This window comes from Poecile atricapillus, chromosome Z (assembly GCF_030490865.1).
Source record: "Poecile atricapillus isolate bPoeAtr1 chromosome Z, bPoeAtr1.hap1, whole genome shotgun sequence".
Classification (NCBI taxonomy): domain Eukaryota; kingdom Metazoa; phylum Chordata; class Aves; order Passeriformes; family Paridae; genus Poecile; species Poecile atricapillus.
Genome location: NC_081289.1, coordinates 50,654,793 through 50,674,955, shown reverse-complemented (window position 1 = coordinate 50,674,955; position 20,163 = coordinate 50,654,793). Strand labels below are relative to the sequence as shown.

General features: G+C 34.8%; 1 protein-coding gene across 2 annotated transcripts in view; it reads right to left on the bottom strand.

Annotated features, from left to right (window-relative positions):
- Positions 1–20,163, bottom strand: part of LOC131572981 (forkhead box protein P2-like) — a 400,373-nt gene that overhangs the window by 107,053 nt on the left and 273,157 nt on the right. For both annotated transcript variants that reach the window (XM_058826457.1, XM_058826456.1), the window contains one exon: positions 15,386–15,475. In XM_058826457.1, the coding sequence (XP_058682440.1) occupies positions 15,386–15,475 (90 nt within the window). The remainder of the gene's footprint in view (positions 1–15,385; positions 15,476–20,163) is intronic.

Genomic DNA, 20,163 nt, shown 5'->3' with positions numbered 1-20,163 from the left:
TTTGTTGTTGTTTTGGGTTTTTTTGGTTTTTTTACTCTGATTCCTATAACAATGAGCATTTAATTTCAGTAACTAGATGAACAGCACATAGATACTCAATATTTTACAGCTTATCGTACTAGATACACCTCCTGTGAAATATGTTTAAAACATGTGCAGTCACCACTCAGCACAATGAAATCCTTATGGCTCTTAGCAAAATAGGACTGAGTGGTCACCACTTCACTTTCTTGAAAAATCGGTGCTTTCCACTATTTAGAAAACTCTGTGTTTTGTACCAGCAGCATAAAAGGAACAACAAAACCACAGTTGACTGATAATTCAAAATGACAGTTCACACTAATGACACATTCTTCCTCCATGTATGCTGCTCCTTTTTGATATACAAACAAGAAATAATTGAGTAATTTACGACATTGACTCTATTCCTATGCATTCTGACTGTCATTAGGCCCCATTCTGTAATGCTAAACTCATTCAAACTGAAAGAAGAAAGATGAGGGAAAAGCAGCACATGTGTGAAATAACTGAATGTATCACACATGCCTGATGCAGCAATGATCGTGAAGGATAATGCCAAATGCAAAATGCTCAGTATTAATACTAATGCTAAATTCTTATTCAATGAATAATCAGCAGCACAGACATACAATCCATGTTCTTCTCTCCACAGCTTTCTCAGGAAAAACAACGCATTACAGGGCCTGTGTTGCTTATGAGGGTGTTGCCTACAACCTCTGAACTGATGGTTTTACTAAAAGCAGATGAGACTCTTCTATGTTTCAGAACAAGTATTTAGAACTGGATATCCTTTTGAACTGGGATCCATCATCAAATACTGTGGTAGATCTACAATCCCTAGCACCAAAATAAATATAAACTGGAGGGCCAGGTCTGAATAATCTCAGCCATTCTGACACTGAAACTTCACCCAGACGCAGGAATTTTGTAACAGAAAACCAGCTCCACTGGTAGCTATCAAAAAGTGCAAAATTTTTTATATTAAATTTATATTTTAATAGAGATAACATGGTATGTTATGATGATTCTTTCAGTGCAGAAAAGAGCATTGCATCTGCCTGAATCTGTCACATCAAGGAGAGCTGACAATGCTTTTCCAGTTCTAGACTAACAGAACAAAAATGTGGGGATCTTAACTGTCAGAAATCAGGAACAGCAGCAAAGACAAATGACAACCAGTCTGGACAACATGTCAGACCACTGTAAGCTGTCATCAGAAATGAAAATGGACAAAAAATTAACCAAATTATTTTAAGAATTTTCAACCTTAAAAATATGTATATTTACTTTAATAGTAAACTATCATTTAGCTGTAAAACAAATAAAAAGCAACAAGTATTTTGTAAAAGAGAGACGTTGCTATGATGTGAAGCAGAGGCCATGCTGCATAACTCCTGGGAGTAATTTATTTTGATACAGATGTCTGGTACTTTCTAGGTGACTTAGCAGGACTCTGGACTGGGAAATTTCTTCCTATTCCTTTTTTCCACTAAATATTTAGCCTCTCCAGGCTAGAAAGAAATAAAACAAATTCCATATTTTACCATTATTTACATGCTGACTAGATGAGATACTGCATCAGCCTTTGTTGAGCATGGTTTTAAGCACACTAAGAAACATCCCTGAAGTTAAGTCAAATGACTCAGAAACTCTAAGCATTTGATGAAGCAGAAGAAAATTCAAGAATTCACTGTTTGCTGTACTCCTACCCAACCAGATAGACATGTCAACTAATATTTATATATTGAGACACCATATGTGTCACACAAAACTTACAAAAGAAAATAAGAAAGACCAAAGTTAAACAGCTTGTGCACATTAAACCAATGTTTGCACACCCATGATACCCGATTTGGGAAGAAAAGGACCAACTGATGTTAAACATTCCTAGAAATCAGGATTCTGCTAAAGAACAAACAATAAAGTCAAAAATCAAATGTATTTTAAAATAATTCTACCTATGTAATAAAATGTTGAAACTGGATATCATCCCAAACATATTGCAAATCTTTTAATGTTAGATTAAAAAACCTGATATGAACATCAAATGATGCAACATGATACCTACATCAATTTGTTCATCCATCCTCATTTCAAATGCAAAGCTGTACTGTGATTTTGAAACTCAGAAAATTCTTGAAAGCAATCACTGTGGAGTTTGGTACACACACTTTTGTATGAGGGGTATAAAAGCAGCCACTCTTCATGAAGAGGTCTTCAGCTCCCTTCATATTTTTTCACAATGATAAATACTCTTATCAAAGGGAACGTGGGATGGATGACTACACTAGGGAGAGTGGATCAGCAGAAAAACTAGCACAATCTTTTATCTAAAATTAGCCTCAATGTGAGAGATGTAAATCATAAATTGCCTCCTAGGAGTAAGATCATACCCTAATCTTTCATATGTGTCTTATGCTTAAGCTGAGCCATTTTATCAAAACCATATCAAGTACTTTTGCTTCTCTTGTCTCAGAGAGTAGAAACATAGACACTGGTCTTAGGAAAAAGGAAACACAAAATATTTTTTAATTACCACTACCTCCTAGTACAATCTCATTGCTATTTCTGTCAGACCCAGAAGAAAATCAGAGGTGATACAACTGCTCTCAGTGAGACCAAACATATGGAAGATTTATACTGATTTATAGCTTTTAAATGTATAACTGATATTTTAATTATGAAAACAGAATACCCAGAAACACACAAAGTATCTGAATTACAACAAAAAATGTCTCAACTTTATATTGAAAAAAATATTCTCTCAAGCTAACTCTCTGTTCTTTGTCATATTCTTTTAGTACTTAACTTCCTACAGAATTGAAATTTAGCTTATTTCAGAACAGGACAGTCAATAAGAGAATTTCATTTTGTCTATTTTCATAGCAGCAATTTATATGAGATTACATGTGAACTGCACCCCACAATAAAGTTAAAATTAGGTTTATAACTTACCTTGATACTGTGTTTCATAGTTGTTTTCATCAACCTAGTGGTAGATGATAGACTGACACATCAAAAGAATGGAACCTACTTAAAAAACTGTTGTAGAGGCTTTTTTCAAATGCTTCCCTCACTTCTAAGGTATGCAGGCACCCTTTCTCTCTTTTTTATTCACTGGGTTATTTGTATGGGAACTGAAGACATCAAAGGGAACATCCCTTTTCCTTACAGTGGGAAAGCCACAGAAGTCCTGTATGTAGGACCAGGGATCTGAAGATCTGGGATTCACTGCCTGCCTGGCCAAAGCTGTAACATAGATACGAACTTATGGGAGTGCCATGGAACTTCCAATGGAACTGAGGTACTACCTTTCTCTTTTTGAAAGCCCCTTTTTAATCGCTTTCAGAGCATGACACACATTGAGCATCTAATTCACTCTGTGGTGTTATAAAGTGTCTGTGTAGCTTGAAATCATTTGAGGGTCCATTTTCCTTGAGCTTAGTCATATTAATCCAATCTTTTCACCATCATGGAGAGTAATTATGGCTAGTAATATGCGTACTGCACCATCCTCATGTCAGCATTGTGTCATAAAGAGAATTGTTCATTAAGAGGTTGAACAGGGAAAGGTTAGATATTTTTAGGGGTTTCCATCTTAAAAGCATGACTAAAAGCAGTTGTGAGAAGTCCAATGGACTATGATTTGTGAAATGTGAAGTTTGCTGGTAAAACCAGACTGTTCTTGAAGGGAAGTCAAGTTCAGTTGAATGGTCAAAAGCCCATCATCCAAAGAAAAACATATTGGCTTCTGGATATTGTTTGAAAAGACAGAAGAATGGCAAACTGAATTACACAAAATTATCATTTAGCCTACTGGGCTGCTTTTAACAGCAGTTGATACTCAGTGCCCAAAGAGAACAGGCACAGTGGAAGATGAATATTGAGATGTGTTCCTGAACTTGAATACATGTTGCTTGAAAACCTCCATCATCCTTTTAGCTTAAATTCATGTCTTTTACTCCACAAACCAGAGAACAAGCTGACTCTGTGGACCATCAGAAGAACTACAAGAGCTGGAGGGATGATAAAAGAGCAGAGATATCTTCGGCTCTGTATGGATCATATCTCCTTCTCCTTTACCAAGGAATATTCAAAACATTAGCCAATGGATTTCGGTATTTTTTTAAAAGTTTGAATAATATATACCTATTCCTTGTGCTCACACAGTTGGGCATGAAATACAGTCAGAGATGTACAAGTATAAACTAGCTGCCTGCTGTTCAGTCCCACTTGAATAGGTACGTCAATGATTCATGCCTTTGTGGGTCTTTGTGGTTTTCTTGCCTCCTTGCACTCTGTTGGTAGTGCCTGAATGCACTGAATGCTGTCTGGATATCTGATCCACATTAAAATTTTGTACAGTTAATAATAGAAGTAGACCCAAATCTCTAACATAAAGTTTTCCTAACTACAATAGTAAGAAGAATGAAAATAAAAGTTTCACCCTAACAATGAGATGAATAGTGAAGATGAGTTCTAATGCATTTTAAGTTTAAAACCAGTGGATTTTTGATCATGGACTGCTAGTCTAGTCAAGTGTCTTGATCAGTATTTGCTAAAACAAATAGTTTCTCACTGTTTTTTCTCTAAGAAAGAAAGCACACGAATTTTGATTCTATAAAACATACCCTTCTTGTGTAAAACACATTTAAAACTAATAATAAATAGCGAAACAAAAAAAGTTTCTATGTAATGAAATGAAAATCACAACAGTAAATGTCCCAGAATGAAAAGAGGAAGAACAATGTATTCACTAATTTTGTGGCACCATTCCAAAGGCTCTGTGTTAATGATGTGTAATCACCAAGGAAAAGACAAGGAAAATATAAAATTATCTGCAGGGTGGAACAAAGGTTTTCAAAATCTTTTTAGATTTTCTGTTGACAGTTTTACAGAGGAGAGGAAATTACTTAAATAACAAGGATTCTTCTATGAAAAATGATTCTGCTTATGAGAGCCTCCTAAAATCATTGACATTCATGGAGGTTTAACTGAGAACCAATTTTTGTGTAAATCATGTGGTGCAACAATATCTCTGACATGTTAGATCTCACCTTATATATATATAAGTATAATACACAAAGTCATAATTATTTGCTTCTAGAGGTATGGCTAGAGTATTAAAATACGCTCCCCAGCCCAATTACAATGACTGAATACTCATTCAAAGAACTCTAACCAGGTATTCTCCACCCAGAAAAAAAATTAAAAATTTCTAGACTAAACTATTTTCCTGGATGCTAAATTAATATGACTTTTCTTAATGTGGAAAAGAGACCTCTCTTTTAATCTTGACTCTGAGACTTACTGGATCATAGTATCTGCGAGTCCTTAAAATGGCTGCAATAACAATGATCTCATAAGTGGGTTTTAGATTAATTAATTTTCTTTTCAAGTACTATGAGACAATCGCCTCAACACTATAAACAGTTTAAAACACTCTGAAAGTGGGTGTTTTTGGAAGAAAAAATATACAAGTTGGTTGGGGTTTTTTAATAAATTCTGTTTCTTGTTTCAGTGCATTTACTGCCATGAAAAGCAAATTACTTTTATAATGAATGTTTTCCTATCAAAAATGTCCATTTTTATTAATTTGGTGGTATTTCTTACAAGTCTTACTGATAATTATGAAGTCAATACATTTTTGTATCTAACAGCCTGAAAAAGTCCAGACTATATTAATAATGGGAAAGCTACAGCTACTTAGATTACGCTCATAGAAATGATTTATTGTAATCTAACAAGTGAGGATTAAAATATCCAAAATGGTCATACGCTGAAAGTGAATTTAAATAGATGAAATGTGGATTTAGGGTGCTACCTGAATTTTACTAAATGTCAGTTACTATCAAGTCTTCAGTCTTTTCTGTTCATACAACAGTACATAAATATGCAGAAAATAAAAATTATTTCTGAAAAAATAATAAACAATCACTTTCTTTAGGGTGTTTTAGGTAAATTCTGTAAATTAAAGAAGGCATTAAAATCTCTTTAAAATAGCTTCAATGAGTCTTTATCTTTTTTAAGAAAACAGCAACAACAAAGAATACCACAAGATTTCAGGACTAGAAGAGACTCTTTGAGTTTTACTTTTTGTTTTATTTCTGTAATTCACATCAAGAAAATCCCCTTCTAAGTTGTCAAGCTGTAACTTTAGGCAGACAAAATGTATAGGTGGTGGCTACTGCTTCCAGTGCTTCTACTACAATTCTTTTCTCTGTATAGTGAAAAGCTTTCTTTTCCATAGTTCATTCATGCTTACCTTAATTGCATATTACCATTTTTAAAGAAATATGCCAGATATTTCTTCATTCCTGAAGTTTTTCCTGTATTCACCTTTTCTGGAGGAAACTTTCTTATACTTTTATATCATAAACCTCACTGCAGTTGTATAGCAAGCATGCCAAGCTATCAGCCACAGTCAGAACAGTGAGATACTTTCACTCCATGGATGTTCAGGGCATCGGTACTAGAACCCTGAATCCTTCAGCAGAACCTATATGGAGTACAAAAACTATATAGAGTACATTCGTAATATACCAGTAAGCCACCAGAAATCAGATGGATTGCGTATCTCCAATATTCTAGGTGATATCTCAAAGAGCTATTTTAAAACTGAAATTGAATATTTCCCTATTTTAACTGGAAACACAGTTTTAAATTTAAGATAATATCTTTTTCTCACCTATGTTATATCTCTGGTCATTCACAGTCATACAGTAACCAAAACACTGAGCTTCTCTTCTCCTTTCTCATTTAAGTGATGGACACAAGACTAAAGAAAAAAAAATTCTCAATTGTTAACCACATGACCATATTTTTTTTCTGTATTTTCTAACATTTATTAGAATTTTCTTTCTATATTAGATTTTTGAAAGACATCGATCCTGTACAACTGCCCAGCCCTCTTGTAAACCCTATCTTCCTATTTTGTTTTTTGTGAGTAAAATACATGCCTCCTGTTGCTATGGAAGACTTGGAGTTTTGCATTTTTTCTTCCTTACCCAGTGTATGGGTTCAGCCATTTCTAATCACAGTATTTTTTTGCATACACCAACATCAATCACAATTTGCCTCTGAATTTGCATTATTAATTTCCCTTCAGATACTATGCCCTCAAAGCAAGGATTTTCATGGTATCCTACTCTGTACTTAAAACAGAAATATATATTGCTTTGCCTATGATTTCACTCTAAATCTTCTATTCAGAAATATTTTACTTAAATTTGGAAATTTGATTATTCCTGAGCATCAAGTCCATAACTATCTGTGCACTAAATTACAGCTGCATCAATTTAGAAATCACTTCTGCAAGTACTGTGTTGATTTCAATGTTTTTTTGCTCACATGTTGGGTTACTGTATTGGTTCTCCTCAATACTGGGGAAGACGTCTTTCCTATTAGACAGAAGGTATATTTATTGAATAAATGGATTTACTGTGAACACTTGTGAGAAAATCTCATTCTTCATTTATACTTCAAGCTTGTGGCAAGATCCTTGAAGCATATCGATGTTGGTGAAACACTGTACAGTTCCTTTTGTATATATTATTATTATTATTATACAATTGCTTTTCAAAGCTTCACATAATTAAGCAGTAAAGCATTGAAGTAGTGTTTAGTAAAGTTTTCACCATTAATTCTATTTCATAAGACCTTCATCTGTGTATTTCAAGAAAATATTAGAAGCATAATAAGGCATAAAAAAGACCTAGAACATCAAAGTGGCAATTGTTGACAACCTCCTTCCATGATAGGATGGGCTGATATGCTTTTCACTGTGTGACTGCGTTTTCATCAGCACACATACTCACATGCTTTCCTTCTGTAGCATTACTGTGCACTGTGTGATCATTTGGATCATTTTATGCTTTTTAACACAATTTTATATGCATGCATCCCAAGTGATGGCAAAGTAAAATGAACACCTATGTTGATCTTGGCATACATTCAGATTCCTGATTAGCTGGCTCCTCACTCCCCCAGTAAAATCAGCTCGCTCGGTAAAGCAACTGGACAACTATGACATCACAAAATAATGTCTAACAATTAGAAAATGTCAAGAAAAGAATTCAATTCACATAGCAAAATTAATCTGAAAATTGTGTGGAGAAATCAGCTCAAGGAATGCCATGAATGGCCATGGAGAGAAACTGAAATTTCATGTGCAAAGTTGCATATACTACTATTAACTGAAAAACCTTCATCATTTAGTCACAGAACTTGAGTTTTGTCAAAAAATTTTCTTGACTTTATAATTGTCTGATGAAAGGAAAAGCAGGAAAAATTTTGGCTGGGAAAAAAAAAAAAAAAAAAGAGAGAGACTTTCCTTAACAATAAATTAACTAAATTAACTAGAAACAATTCTGAAATGTCTACCCCCATCTAGAGCATTCATAGAGTATTTTGTTTTGTTGCTCTTCCTGCTTTGGTAATTTCTAAATCAATGTACACTAATGTGTTTTTCAAATTCAAGAGTATCAGGAGAGCCATGCTTGAGTGGTGCGATCTTCAACTGGCATAATTAGGGCCCTGCCTGGGAGCAGACCCTTTAATAGAGCTGCACACTGAGTGGGGAACCATTCACACATTCCCTCTCAGCTCTTCATGAGCTTTTCTGGGCAATGAGCCAGCTGGGAAGAGAATCAGGCTGATCCAACCTGTTGCAAGAGCCCGGAGACGTGGCTCAAGGGGATCTCCCAGCTCTGCCGTGGAACTACTCGCACAGCCCCAAGAGGAGCAGTCGCAGCCGTGCATGTTGGCTGCGCTGGGAGGGACAGCAAGGGGACAGAGCTTTCCAGCTGCTCAAGGAGGCAAATCAACTTCTCATTAGTGCTTGGGGATTCCTACAGTTCAGAATCAAAAAAAACCAGTCCACTCATCCCATACACAGCATTATTTCCTGGTGTCAGACAGGCTGCAGGTTGTGCTGTGAAGGAAAGATGTGTTTGCTGGTCTGCCATGCAAGAGCTGCCATGAAAAGACCTAGACATCGTCTCTGAAGGTTTGTCTTTCTGAATCTGAATGAAGGACTGGACTGTGTGTTCTCCCTCTACTCCTAGTTCTCTAGAAGTACCAGAATCAACAAGAGAGAAAAGGGGAAAGGAAAGACATTCCAGTGATGTAGGTGATAATTCCTGGACAGTCACAGTAACAGATTGACACATCAGATTCTGCACAGACATGTATTCAACATTAAAATGCCCCTGGAAATCCCTGATCACATAATAATCCTAATTAGTATTCTGCACATTCAATACTTGTAAACAGAACTTGCACAATACCTCTTTTCTTGGAATCAAAAATATTTTATAGTATTGCAACAATGTTGTCAGGATAAAGTGGTGATCTCTGCATCAGCTAGTTTCTGGGGGTTTTTGTCTCTGTTAGATGCAGATGAATCTATTATGTGATAACTTCTGTTAGAAAACTGCTAGTTAAAATTTTCCCATGTTACAAAGATCATGCATAAGGTTAGCTGGAGTATTTTATACTCCTGAAAATTACAATAAGAGATAACACCTCAAGGTGATGCATATATATATTTTAAACTAAAAAGGAAACCATGCTAACTAATCCCACTTTCTTAGTAGATGTATATTTTTAATACTGGAAGTTTTCAAGAGTAAAATGTGACTTAAAGTAAATCTGTAATTAGAAGATTTTACAGCAAGGTGGAACATGATGCAAAATGTGGGTTTTCATTAGTAGAAAAGGTTATCAAAGACAGGACGTAATTCTTTGGAACAAGTTCTCTCTATACAAATAAGAACTTGCTACAAAGTTTGTGATACTGACACTTCCACTGTAAATGAAAGAAACAATATCCTGGTTTTTTGATTTGTTATTGCATTTATACCTCTTCCTTAACAGAACTTCACCATATAAGCTTGAACATGGATATTTCTCCTTTCCCTTCTCCCTACACCTCACATAAAAATAACTCCTTGCCTTCTTTCCATCTCTTGGGGTTATCCTTGTCTTTAGAGTGGGCATTACTGATGCAAATTTCTGCACGTCAGAGGATAACTGCATATTCCTCTGAATAGACTTACAAGGGAAAATGGGACTTACAGTTTTCCAGCAGCTATCTTCCTAATTTAATTTACCCCAAACCTCAATGTTTGCTTATATGTAGGCCACACATTTCCTCTAGAATTATACTCAAGAGGGAGAAAGACTGTTTATCACTACTCTCCTCTTACACTACATAATATGCATTTGCATCTTTCTATATCAGTGTTTTCTACCATGTACAAAATCCTCCTACTTCTTATGCTCTTATCAGCTTGCATTAGATAAACAGAAATATGCAAGATGCAGTTTATGAAAAAAGAGTTTTAAACCAGTTACATTTCTATTTTTGTTCAATGTAATGCAAAGAAAACTCTCTAAGTTACAACCATATTGAGTTTTTTTCTGTTTTTGAAACGGCACTTTTTGACTGACATTAAGCATGCACGGTTGAAGTCAAAGTGCATTAAATCAGAGGATATAATTTAAAAGCAGTGGGGTTTGCTTCTTTTTTCCCACATTCCCTATTTCTTATCTCTCATCAACTCCTTATATATGTTTAAAAAAAGTAACTAAAGGTTACAATATTAATGATATGTTTGCTTATTTATTATGTGCAATGAATTTTAAACTCAGGCCCATATGAAGATCCAAAGGGAGATGACCAAACTAGGAGAGAGTAAAGCAAGGAGACTAGGTTAAAAGAGACTATGAATATCTTTTCATGCTAAATTTTCATGCTAAATTTTTGCATTTTGAGTGTCTTTAATAAAAAGTGGTTCTTCTGATGTTATGCACCAATGAAATAAAAATTAAGTAATTAAACTTAAGTGTATACTTTTCCCAAATTTTATCAAATTATTACACTTCAGTGAAGTGCTTATGCTAAATAAACAAAGCTTACCATAACAACTCAACACTCCATACAGCATGATATTTATACAACTGGTTCGGTACACATTGAGCTTAACCCTTTGATTCCAGGAGTCATGATTTCATGACATGCCATCCTCTTATAGAATGCATTAGTACTGATGTTGAAACAACAAATCTCCAAGCCTGAAGGAAAAAACAACTAACCAATTCATTGTAGATATATTAAACTACAGGGCTGAAGATAATTATCTATTTATTCTAATTGATATAATGTTCACAATCTGACTCTAAGAAAATAAACTACTCCTTTAGAGACATTTACTGGAATAGAAACAACTAGGCAAATAAATACAATTACAACTGTGCAAATCACCATGTTTTGCAGACAACAGTATGTGTATCATGGACAGATTAGTCTAAGCACAGAGACTGCCTACCTGGAAGGGAAATAATTGCAATGCTGTACACGAATACCCACCAATGGCAGAAAATTGACAGCATTTACCTTTGGGTTATGCTTGTGCTCTCACAGTTCTTGAAGAACCCCAAGTCTCACTCATGACTGTAAATGTAATATGAAAATAAAGCCCCCAGTATTAAAACTCAAGCTAAATGATACAAGGTTCCTCAGTGGCTCTAAGGACAGTGACTTTCTGCCCTAGGAAAACAAACTACATGTTCTAAGTGCCAAGGTGACATTTTCCCCTGTTATGCCTACTATGGAAATTTGGTGATATGGAGATAAATCCTTGAAAGCAATTAGTAACCTTCACCGTGGATTACCATTATAACAAATTCTACAGATAAGAAAAATATTCTGAAACAAAAAATGGTACTACAAAAATCTTAACCTTACTAGAGCAATATTTTACTGGATGCACAGTAAAATAGTAAATGCTATTATCTCATAATATGCAGGTTAACATTACCCTCAACTCTCATCACAAACCCTCCATAGCTATTTTGCAATGTCATTAATCAATGTATGTACTGATTGGATCCATTCAATTGGTACATCAGTGTAATGAATGGCATATATAAACATGTTTCAAATACATTTATTCGGATATCTATACATGAAAGTAAAATCACTACCACAATTGGTACTCAAGCTTGTCAAAAGGGATGTTTTTCTTCTTCTGTTTTACATAAGACATGCTAATGGTTATGCCATCTGCAGTGTGAAACCCAGACAAATGTAAATCAAAGTAATAGTAGATCAAGACAAGCGTCTATCTAAAACTGTAATTTTTGCAGGTATTCTGTTAACTCGCAATCTAAATACAAGCCTCCTGTCCCTGAAAATATAGGATAACTACTAGTTAAAGGTAACTTTTGCATTAGAAACTAAAACAAAAAAATTCTACACTTTTACAATCGATCACATAGTTAGTGGTACATTTGTAAAGGCTTTTAATGAAGACACAAAAGACACTCAAATTATTCTAGGAAAATTTCAGGAGTTCCCCTAAAGACATCGCCTCAATAAAGCACAGTAGAACATGATGACTTACCCAACAACCTCTTTTTGCAAAGCTGAGGACATAAATTTGTAGGTTTCTTCAATCAGCTTTCAACTTGCTGATTAGCTAGTAGGTGCTGTAAGTCACTAAAATACTTGACACATTATGAAATAACAGGGAACATACATAAAAACACCATATGCTACTTCCCCCCCAGAAAAGATGGCCACTAAAATAAATACTAGTTTTTCCCCTCTTTGGCTCATGGAACAATAGAATAGTTTCCCTCAAACTACAGAGCCCAAGAGAAGCACGGCAAGGCTTACTTAATAGCCACATTTACTTGCAGATGTGCGAGCTACGTTAAAAGGTTTTATTGCATTTTTACTAGATTTATAAATATATTCTAAAATATCAACAGTTGCCAGATCAGTAAATTCCTCTGAAATGGAGGAAATTAGCTATGCACTAATTTAAAGTATTTTAAAATATTGGGGTAAGTCTGTTTTCTTAATCACAAACACTAGTACAAGTATTATTGCCTTATAACCCTCAATTTTGTCTCATAAACCTTATACAAATTTAGCTATTTCTACTGCTAGAAGATTTTGGCTAAAGCTACCATTAAATTTGGCATAACAAAATAATAATGCTGTATAATTTTATGACAGTATTTGGTCAAACAAGCAACACGATGATCAGAATGTGAATTTCCACTACATGATGAACAATGGACAGTAAGAGACAGAAAGAGAAAAGCTCATAGGACTCATGTCCAAAACCTTTATACATCCTCTTCACTAAAAAATAAAATTAAGATGTAGTTTGTGTTCATACCTGAATTTACATGGCATTTCATACATAAAACCAAAGTCTGGGAGAAAATTCCATTTTTCCTCTCCTTTAAAAATGAACCAAATGAAGTGTTCAAGGCCAAAAAGAGACAGTGTGTACACACTGATAATGGAAGAAAAAGTTGGAAACATAAGCAATAATCTAGGCTTTAGGGAGCATGCAACAATTCTGAAAATAAAAATATTTGCTTTCTTTTCTTCTTCCTGCCTCTCAAGTATGACTCATGAGATGCTGACTCCTCCTGGGAAACAAGTGATACAGCACTAACACATCAGCCCCTAGCTTTAAAAGGCATCAGGCCAGGGTTAGTATTTTGAGAGCATGAAAGCACAAGACTCCCTCTCTTCATCTCATCATCCTCTGTGTTCTGTGCATGACTGTCTTTTGCCTCCAAACATAGTTTTCTATCATTTCACCAATGCCTACTAGAAACAGTACACCCCAGTCTTCTTTAACCTTGAAAAGAAAGTATGTGAATGGGTAGAGAATGTTAAAAGAGAAGTCAGTAGTTCCTGGACTGTGCTGGTTTAAAAGGTGGAGGGTTAAAGTAAGAAAAAAATATGGAAAACATATACTAGGAAAATATCATTATTTAGGCCTGTTTCATATAGTTTCCTTATTGCACGGTGTTGGTCAATTTAGAGACAGAACATAGGGCTGGATGGATCTTGTACACTCCTTGTACAAGACCATGTTATCCTTTAGAATGAGGAGCTAGCAGAATGAAGTACTTTCACAATATTCCTTAACCAATCATTTTCATGGTTCAACTCTACAAGGCCACTAAATCCACTTAAAAAACTCACATAGTTCATAAGCTTCAACCTTTATGACTACTCTTCTTTTGTGTCTTCAGTGCAGAAGATATCTGATACAAAGCAAATGTGAATTTGCATTTACAAAGTCAAGGGTGGAAAGTTGAGAGGGTCCCAGGACTCAGCCTCAGCCAGGACTGGACTACAACTACAGTATGTCAGGATGCTATCATGTCATGTTTTCCTTTTTTCCATTTTCTTTAGTCATATTCCTAAATTCTTGTTTGGTTCTGAGCAAATAAATAAAACTTTAAAAGTATATTTGAAGAGAGCTGATCAGGAATGTGGAACTGTTTTCTGTGTCCAACATTGCTCCACCAAGTTTCACAAAGAAAAGGAGACAATGTGCATCACAATCAGAAATTGCCCAAGTGAACAAATTTCACATTTCCCTGGTGGAGAAAAAAAATACATTCTAGTGCCTGGGGTCCTCCATTATGCATGACAAAAACTAAAAATGAGATAAAAACACCCTACTCCATCAGAAAACAGGGGAAGTCCTGAGAGAATAAATGCTCACCCAGAAAAATAGATGTGAGAAAGAGAATGGTAGGATTTATACTTTTTTTAATATCCTGAGCAAAATAAAACTGTCTGCAACAAAATGTAATTCAGCAGTTAAGCTCCCATATTTGGTCTATATACAAGAGAGAACAAGTTTTGTCAGTAGAATGCAATTTGATATGGAACTCCGCATTAGGGATAAATGAATTAATACCTCATAAGAATACCACACTGATAAAATTTTCCAAGAATAAAACTCACTTTATGTTTTTACTAATGCATGTAAAATAACTTTTCAATAGAAGAACTTCTGTTTAACCATTTGCAATCTAAAGCCCAACAACATCCTAATGTGAAATTTCATTATATATGTTTTTTTCTAAAATGGCAGAAGCAGCTTTCATAATTTCATGCACTTCTGTTGGTAAGTTTCCGAACACTTCTCTGCCACTTAGATATAGTACCTGTGAGGAATTTAGCTTTTCTTTTTTTTATCATGGATATTGTTTTGCTCCTAGTCTTAACATATTTTTACAATTTAAACCATGTACATATAAAAATCACATACCAATTTTGTAACATGTCTATAAAAAATTAATGTACCACAGTTCCTGAACTCAGACCTTTCAAGCATGTACAATCACAAAAGGCTTTTGTATCCTATAGTGAATTTTTTTCTGTGAAGTCAGCAGCAAGAATCCTGTAACCTGCATCATGTGAATATGCACATACATGGCATTAGAGGACCGGCACCGACACACACCCCTCACGTGTGAGCCAGCACGGCACTCTTCCCTGAGGTTAAGGTCCCAAAAACAAGGAGACTTTACTAACCTGCAGCGGTCTCTGTTTCTCACTGCCCTTAGGAGATTTCAGTCCACTTGTCTGTTGCTGTAAAAGCAGCTGCCTTGCTGCCTGGAGTGCCTAAAAGTATATTAAAAAAAAAAAAAAAAAAAGGGGGTAAATAAATTCGACCAATTCCTAGAAAGAAATTACTCATTGCTAATGTTAGGTAAAAGTCCAATTGAACAAACAAAATCACCTCCTATTTGATTTGTATTTGCTAGATTTCAGACTTCAGGGTTATTTTTTTTTACTTAAAACATTAAAAAAAATATTCTGAAAGTACATATATAGGACTTCACTAGAATTTATGGATGTACATGAAATCCTGCAGGAAATAAAGTTAATTTGTTTGAAGTGCTTGAAGAGGAAAAATCATAAACTGCATCAATAGCCTCATTTCCACAAGGAACTTGTCTTTGAGTGTTCAACTAAAATGCCCACTCCCTTGCAAATTATCATTCAATTTGCATTTTCGTATTACAATTTGAAGTAAAAGCAAGTAGACTTCAAGTGTTACCAGAAGCTGTAATTAAATTTGACAAATCAACATCAGATTATCTTGAAAGTGAATTAATAAGGATATTCATTGAAGATTAAAAACACTTTTTGTACTTACAATTCAAGGAGAAACCTCTCCTTTGACAAAAAAAAAGAGTGCAGTTTTAATGCCAAATAAAAATGAGTGGTTTTAATTTGCATTCTTAGGAAAATCAGAGAACAAAGAAATTATTACTCAACCAACCAGATCAGGCTCATGGATGACAGTATCCCAATCAAAATAGAAGATGTTTTCATTTATTTTACGTTTTCATTCCAGCTCAGCCAAATACAGTTAAACATATGAAATGTAAACAAACATTACACTTACCCAAAGAATGCTAATATATATTATTTTTCCTTATAAAATTATTCTTAAAATACCAAGTGTTATAAAGTGGTATTTAATTAGAAATACAAAAAACCAAAATGAAATCAACTGAAAAACCTGATTCAAAACATTTCCACTAAAACTACCTGCAGAACTCATTTTTTCCCCTCAGAAAAATCAGCTCAAAAAATAGCAGTTACAGCTTACAATACATCACGCTATTATTTCTGTTATTAAAACCTACTGTAGATGGAATGTACTGCAATAAATGTCATTTGATCAATGTTGCCTAAAATAATAAAGATTCTCAACTGATAAAGAAAGGTACAATTTTGATTAGACTCAAATGAGCTGGTTTTTAAGATAGTTTCTAGTATCCATGACAACAGTTGCTTTGACAAGATGTGCATATGGCATTACACTGCCAGCTGGTGTGAACAATGTTTGAACTACTGCATTGAGATGCTGAGCAAACAGAAAAAGTTGCCACGTCTTAACCCTCAGGGAAGGCAGTCATCCCCTGATCAATTATGAAAAGACAGAGAGAGGGCTGCTACAGTCTGGCTCCAAGCAAGTTTTCTGAGAAGGCAGGCAGACATAGAAAACCAAAGTAAACAAAGTGAATGCACTAGTACCATCTCCTAACAACATTGATTCGTCTCCCCATAGAAGACCCTGGTACAAAGTTTGCAGAGCAGACTTTTAACATTTGGAGACATTCCCACAACAATCCCTGTATTGTTTCATCAAATTCTCAAGTAATTACAGGTCAGCTTTACAAAGAGTATACATTCCTCTGAACCTAAGCAATGAGACGCACAGAACTATCTTCTCTCTGCCAAAAATAAATAAAAAGTTAACATATTTAAAAGTGCAGTTGAAATATTTTGTTACCAAGGAACCACTGGGTGCATGATCTCTTCTGCACTCACAATTCTTGAGCATATCCTAAAGGACAGTCCTTCCCTGCCTGAGATCAGAGTCAAATGCATCTGTTGATTTCAGGGGCACCACGATTTGATCCCAACTTCTTGCAGTGGCTTAAGCAAAAACAAATTAAAAACACAAATCTGTGGCAAATTTCTATTCCTTAATCCCTAGTGCTCTCCAGAAGGAAAACTTGAATGGAAGCAAGAGAACTAGTGCACTCCTGAATTCACAGAATTGTAGAGGAAATCTAACCTCACCACTTGCGGTGATACTGCCAGGAGAATAAGAGAAGAGATCTGGAGTGAGAGGAAATGGAAAAAAAACCAAACATATAGACAATAATCTTTTTTTTTGGTAGTTGCAGAAATCCTAATCTTCCTCAGAAGGAAAGTCCTCACATCAATACAATAAAACAAGAAAGTAAGCATCCAGTAAAGCTGTACATTTACAGTACTTGAAAATTAGAGAATTATAGTGTGCTGTAGCTTAGATTTAATCTAGGAGTATGATTTCAAATTGTGGCTAGCATACTCCCGTGGAATGAGCCTAAGAAAGTATGACTTCCTACAGCTAACTACAAAAAGAGTCACACTTCATGAAAAAGCAAGGCAGCACAACAGGATATGCTTGCATAAAAGGCTCTACTACTTAAACTATTTTGATTCATATGTGCTGGTTGGGATATCTCTAAAGGAGTAAAGGCTTATCTTTTAATACAGAATGTCTTATAAATGATGACTACCTGAATACTTCAGTGATTTTATTGTGGCAGTTTAGATTATTGTAAACACAGGAGATAGAAGAAGAACAGAAAACAATTTCAAGAGATCAGAGATGATTTAAAACTCATAAGGAGAAATCACTGTCAGCCTTTGTTCTTAGAGCAGTCATCATATGGCATTTTTTTCTCCCAGTGTGCTGCTTAACTTTACATTTTGCTACACAGTAAACAATTTCCCAGAAACACTGTTAATTTCAAAGCATTATTACTGACATTATTGAAAAGTGAAGATCATGAGACTATAAAACATTAGCTCTAAAAATTCGTTTGCTGCTATTAAATCTTTGCAAAGAGAATTGACAACTTGAAAGTATATTACAAAATTCTAACATCTACACTTCCAGTAAACACCTATCTCATGGACCATTTATAAATTTCTCTGACAATAATTTGTGATCTAAAAACAGTGTAATGAACAAAAAATATCAGATGCTTTTAAATCTGGGAGATCAAATTAATGTTGAGTCCCACCTGAAAGTTAAGTGCAGAAAGAAGATATTCTAGGGCAGTCAAAATTGTATCTAGTTTCCAAGAACATTTGTTTCAAATTTAGTAGGAACTTTTCCTTAATTAAATTATGTAAATTAGTAAAACTGTAAGAAAATCAGTGTAGACAAAAGCAATAAAAAGAACTGAGGATTAGAAATTATTTTAATTACATAAATGAAAATCATTATACTGCTTTAAGTAATGCCTATATAGAAGGAAAATCTGGGCATATGGTTTCCAGAACTCACTGTGTCTTCTAGTAAAATATTTATTGGGAACACTACTTCTTAATATTTACTATGAAGCTTTGGCATAGCTAAAACATAAGCAGAACAGAAATGAAAATAATTGCATATAACTCACACTATTAAAGTTGATAAATTGTGGTAGATTTTGCCATTTGTTGGCAATATTACTAGAAGATATAACTTCCTTTCATTTTGTATTCCAAACCCTTCTATTTGATGTAAGCATGATTCAAAATTATTTTTAAAGCTTTACCATTTTAATAAAGTGAAAGCTGTCACTTAAAGATGGTAAACTTATTACTTTGGTTTTTAGAAATTAAATATATGTGTATTTTTAGGAAACAGATGTCACTCATATCCTTCCTTTAAAACCAGGAATGTTTAACCTATCAGCCTGTTGCATTTGAGACGTTAAAATGAAAAATGACATCTATGCCCATTAATATCGTCAATGTATAAACAGCACAGCGTGACACATTCTTGAGAGCTGAAGGCTACAAAATCTCTCTGAAACATAAATAACAAAGCACTCAGAAGGATATTTGATGTTGATATTCATCTCTGAGAAAAACACTGCTGCCTGGGCTTCTTATGAAAATAGATGCAGCCCAAATGGATCTCCTGTAATTGGTTTCAGATAGCGAGGTCAAAAGAAATATGATACAAGAAACTATTATGTGGAACAGGCGAAACAAGAATGTTTATACAGGCACTCCCTATTTATACTGACAAGAGGTGTATACTCTGAAGATAACCAAAACCAAAACACTTGCCAGAAGTCAACCAGATTCTTTTCTTTTCTAATTCCGAATCCCTATTTTATTTTTTCAAATGACTGCATACCCTAAAATTCCTGCTGAACGTAAAATACGTTTCTGAACATGAAAGTTTCCAAATGGCTGAATATGTCAAGCGAGAGTCATCTCGCTGGTAGCACTATGCAACCGAAACGTATCAACATGCTAAGCTGGATTTAAGGCCAAAGACTGCTCTGCACTGGTTGAATAACAAGTTAACCAAATGATTACATAGCTACATTTATTATAAAAGCACTTCAGGATAACCTCTAACCCTTTATAACCTGCTCAGGGCCTATTCTCCCAAAAAGAATTACCCATGTAACAAACCCTCAAAAGATAGTGACTGAAAGACAACATTGTTCAACTCTTCCTAATAGCACTGATATTGCTAAACCTTTGTCTCTCACTGATTGTGTTTGCCCAGAAAGTTCTCTAATGAATATCAGAGTCAATCAGCACAGCAGCTTATAATCTTTCCAAATGGAGTAGCAAAGTAGTTAGCACTATTCAAAGCTGAATTGAATTGAAGATGATCCAACTCCTTTCCAGCAGCAGTCTCTCCAGAAACCTCAATGGAGAAGGCAAACTCCCATTTTCCCCAGTGAACAACACTCTTTTTTCTCTAAGCTGCACGAAGAAAATTGAGGACA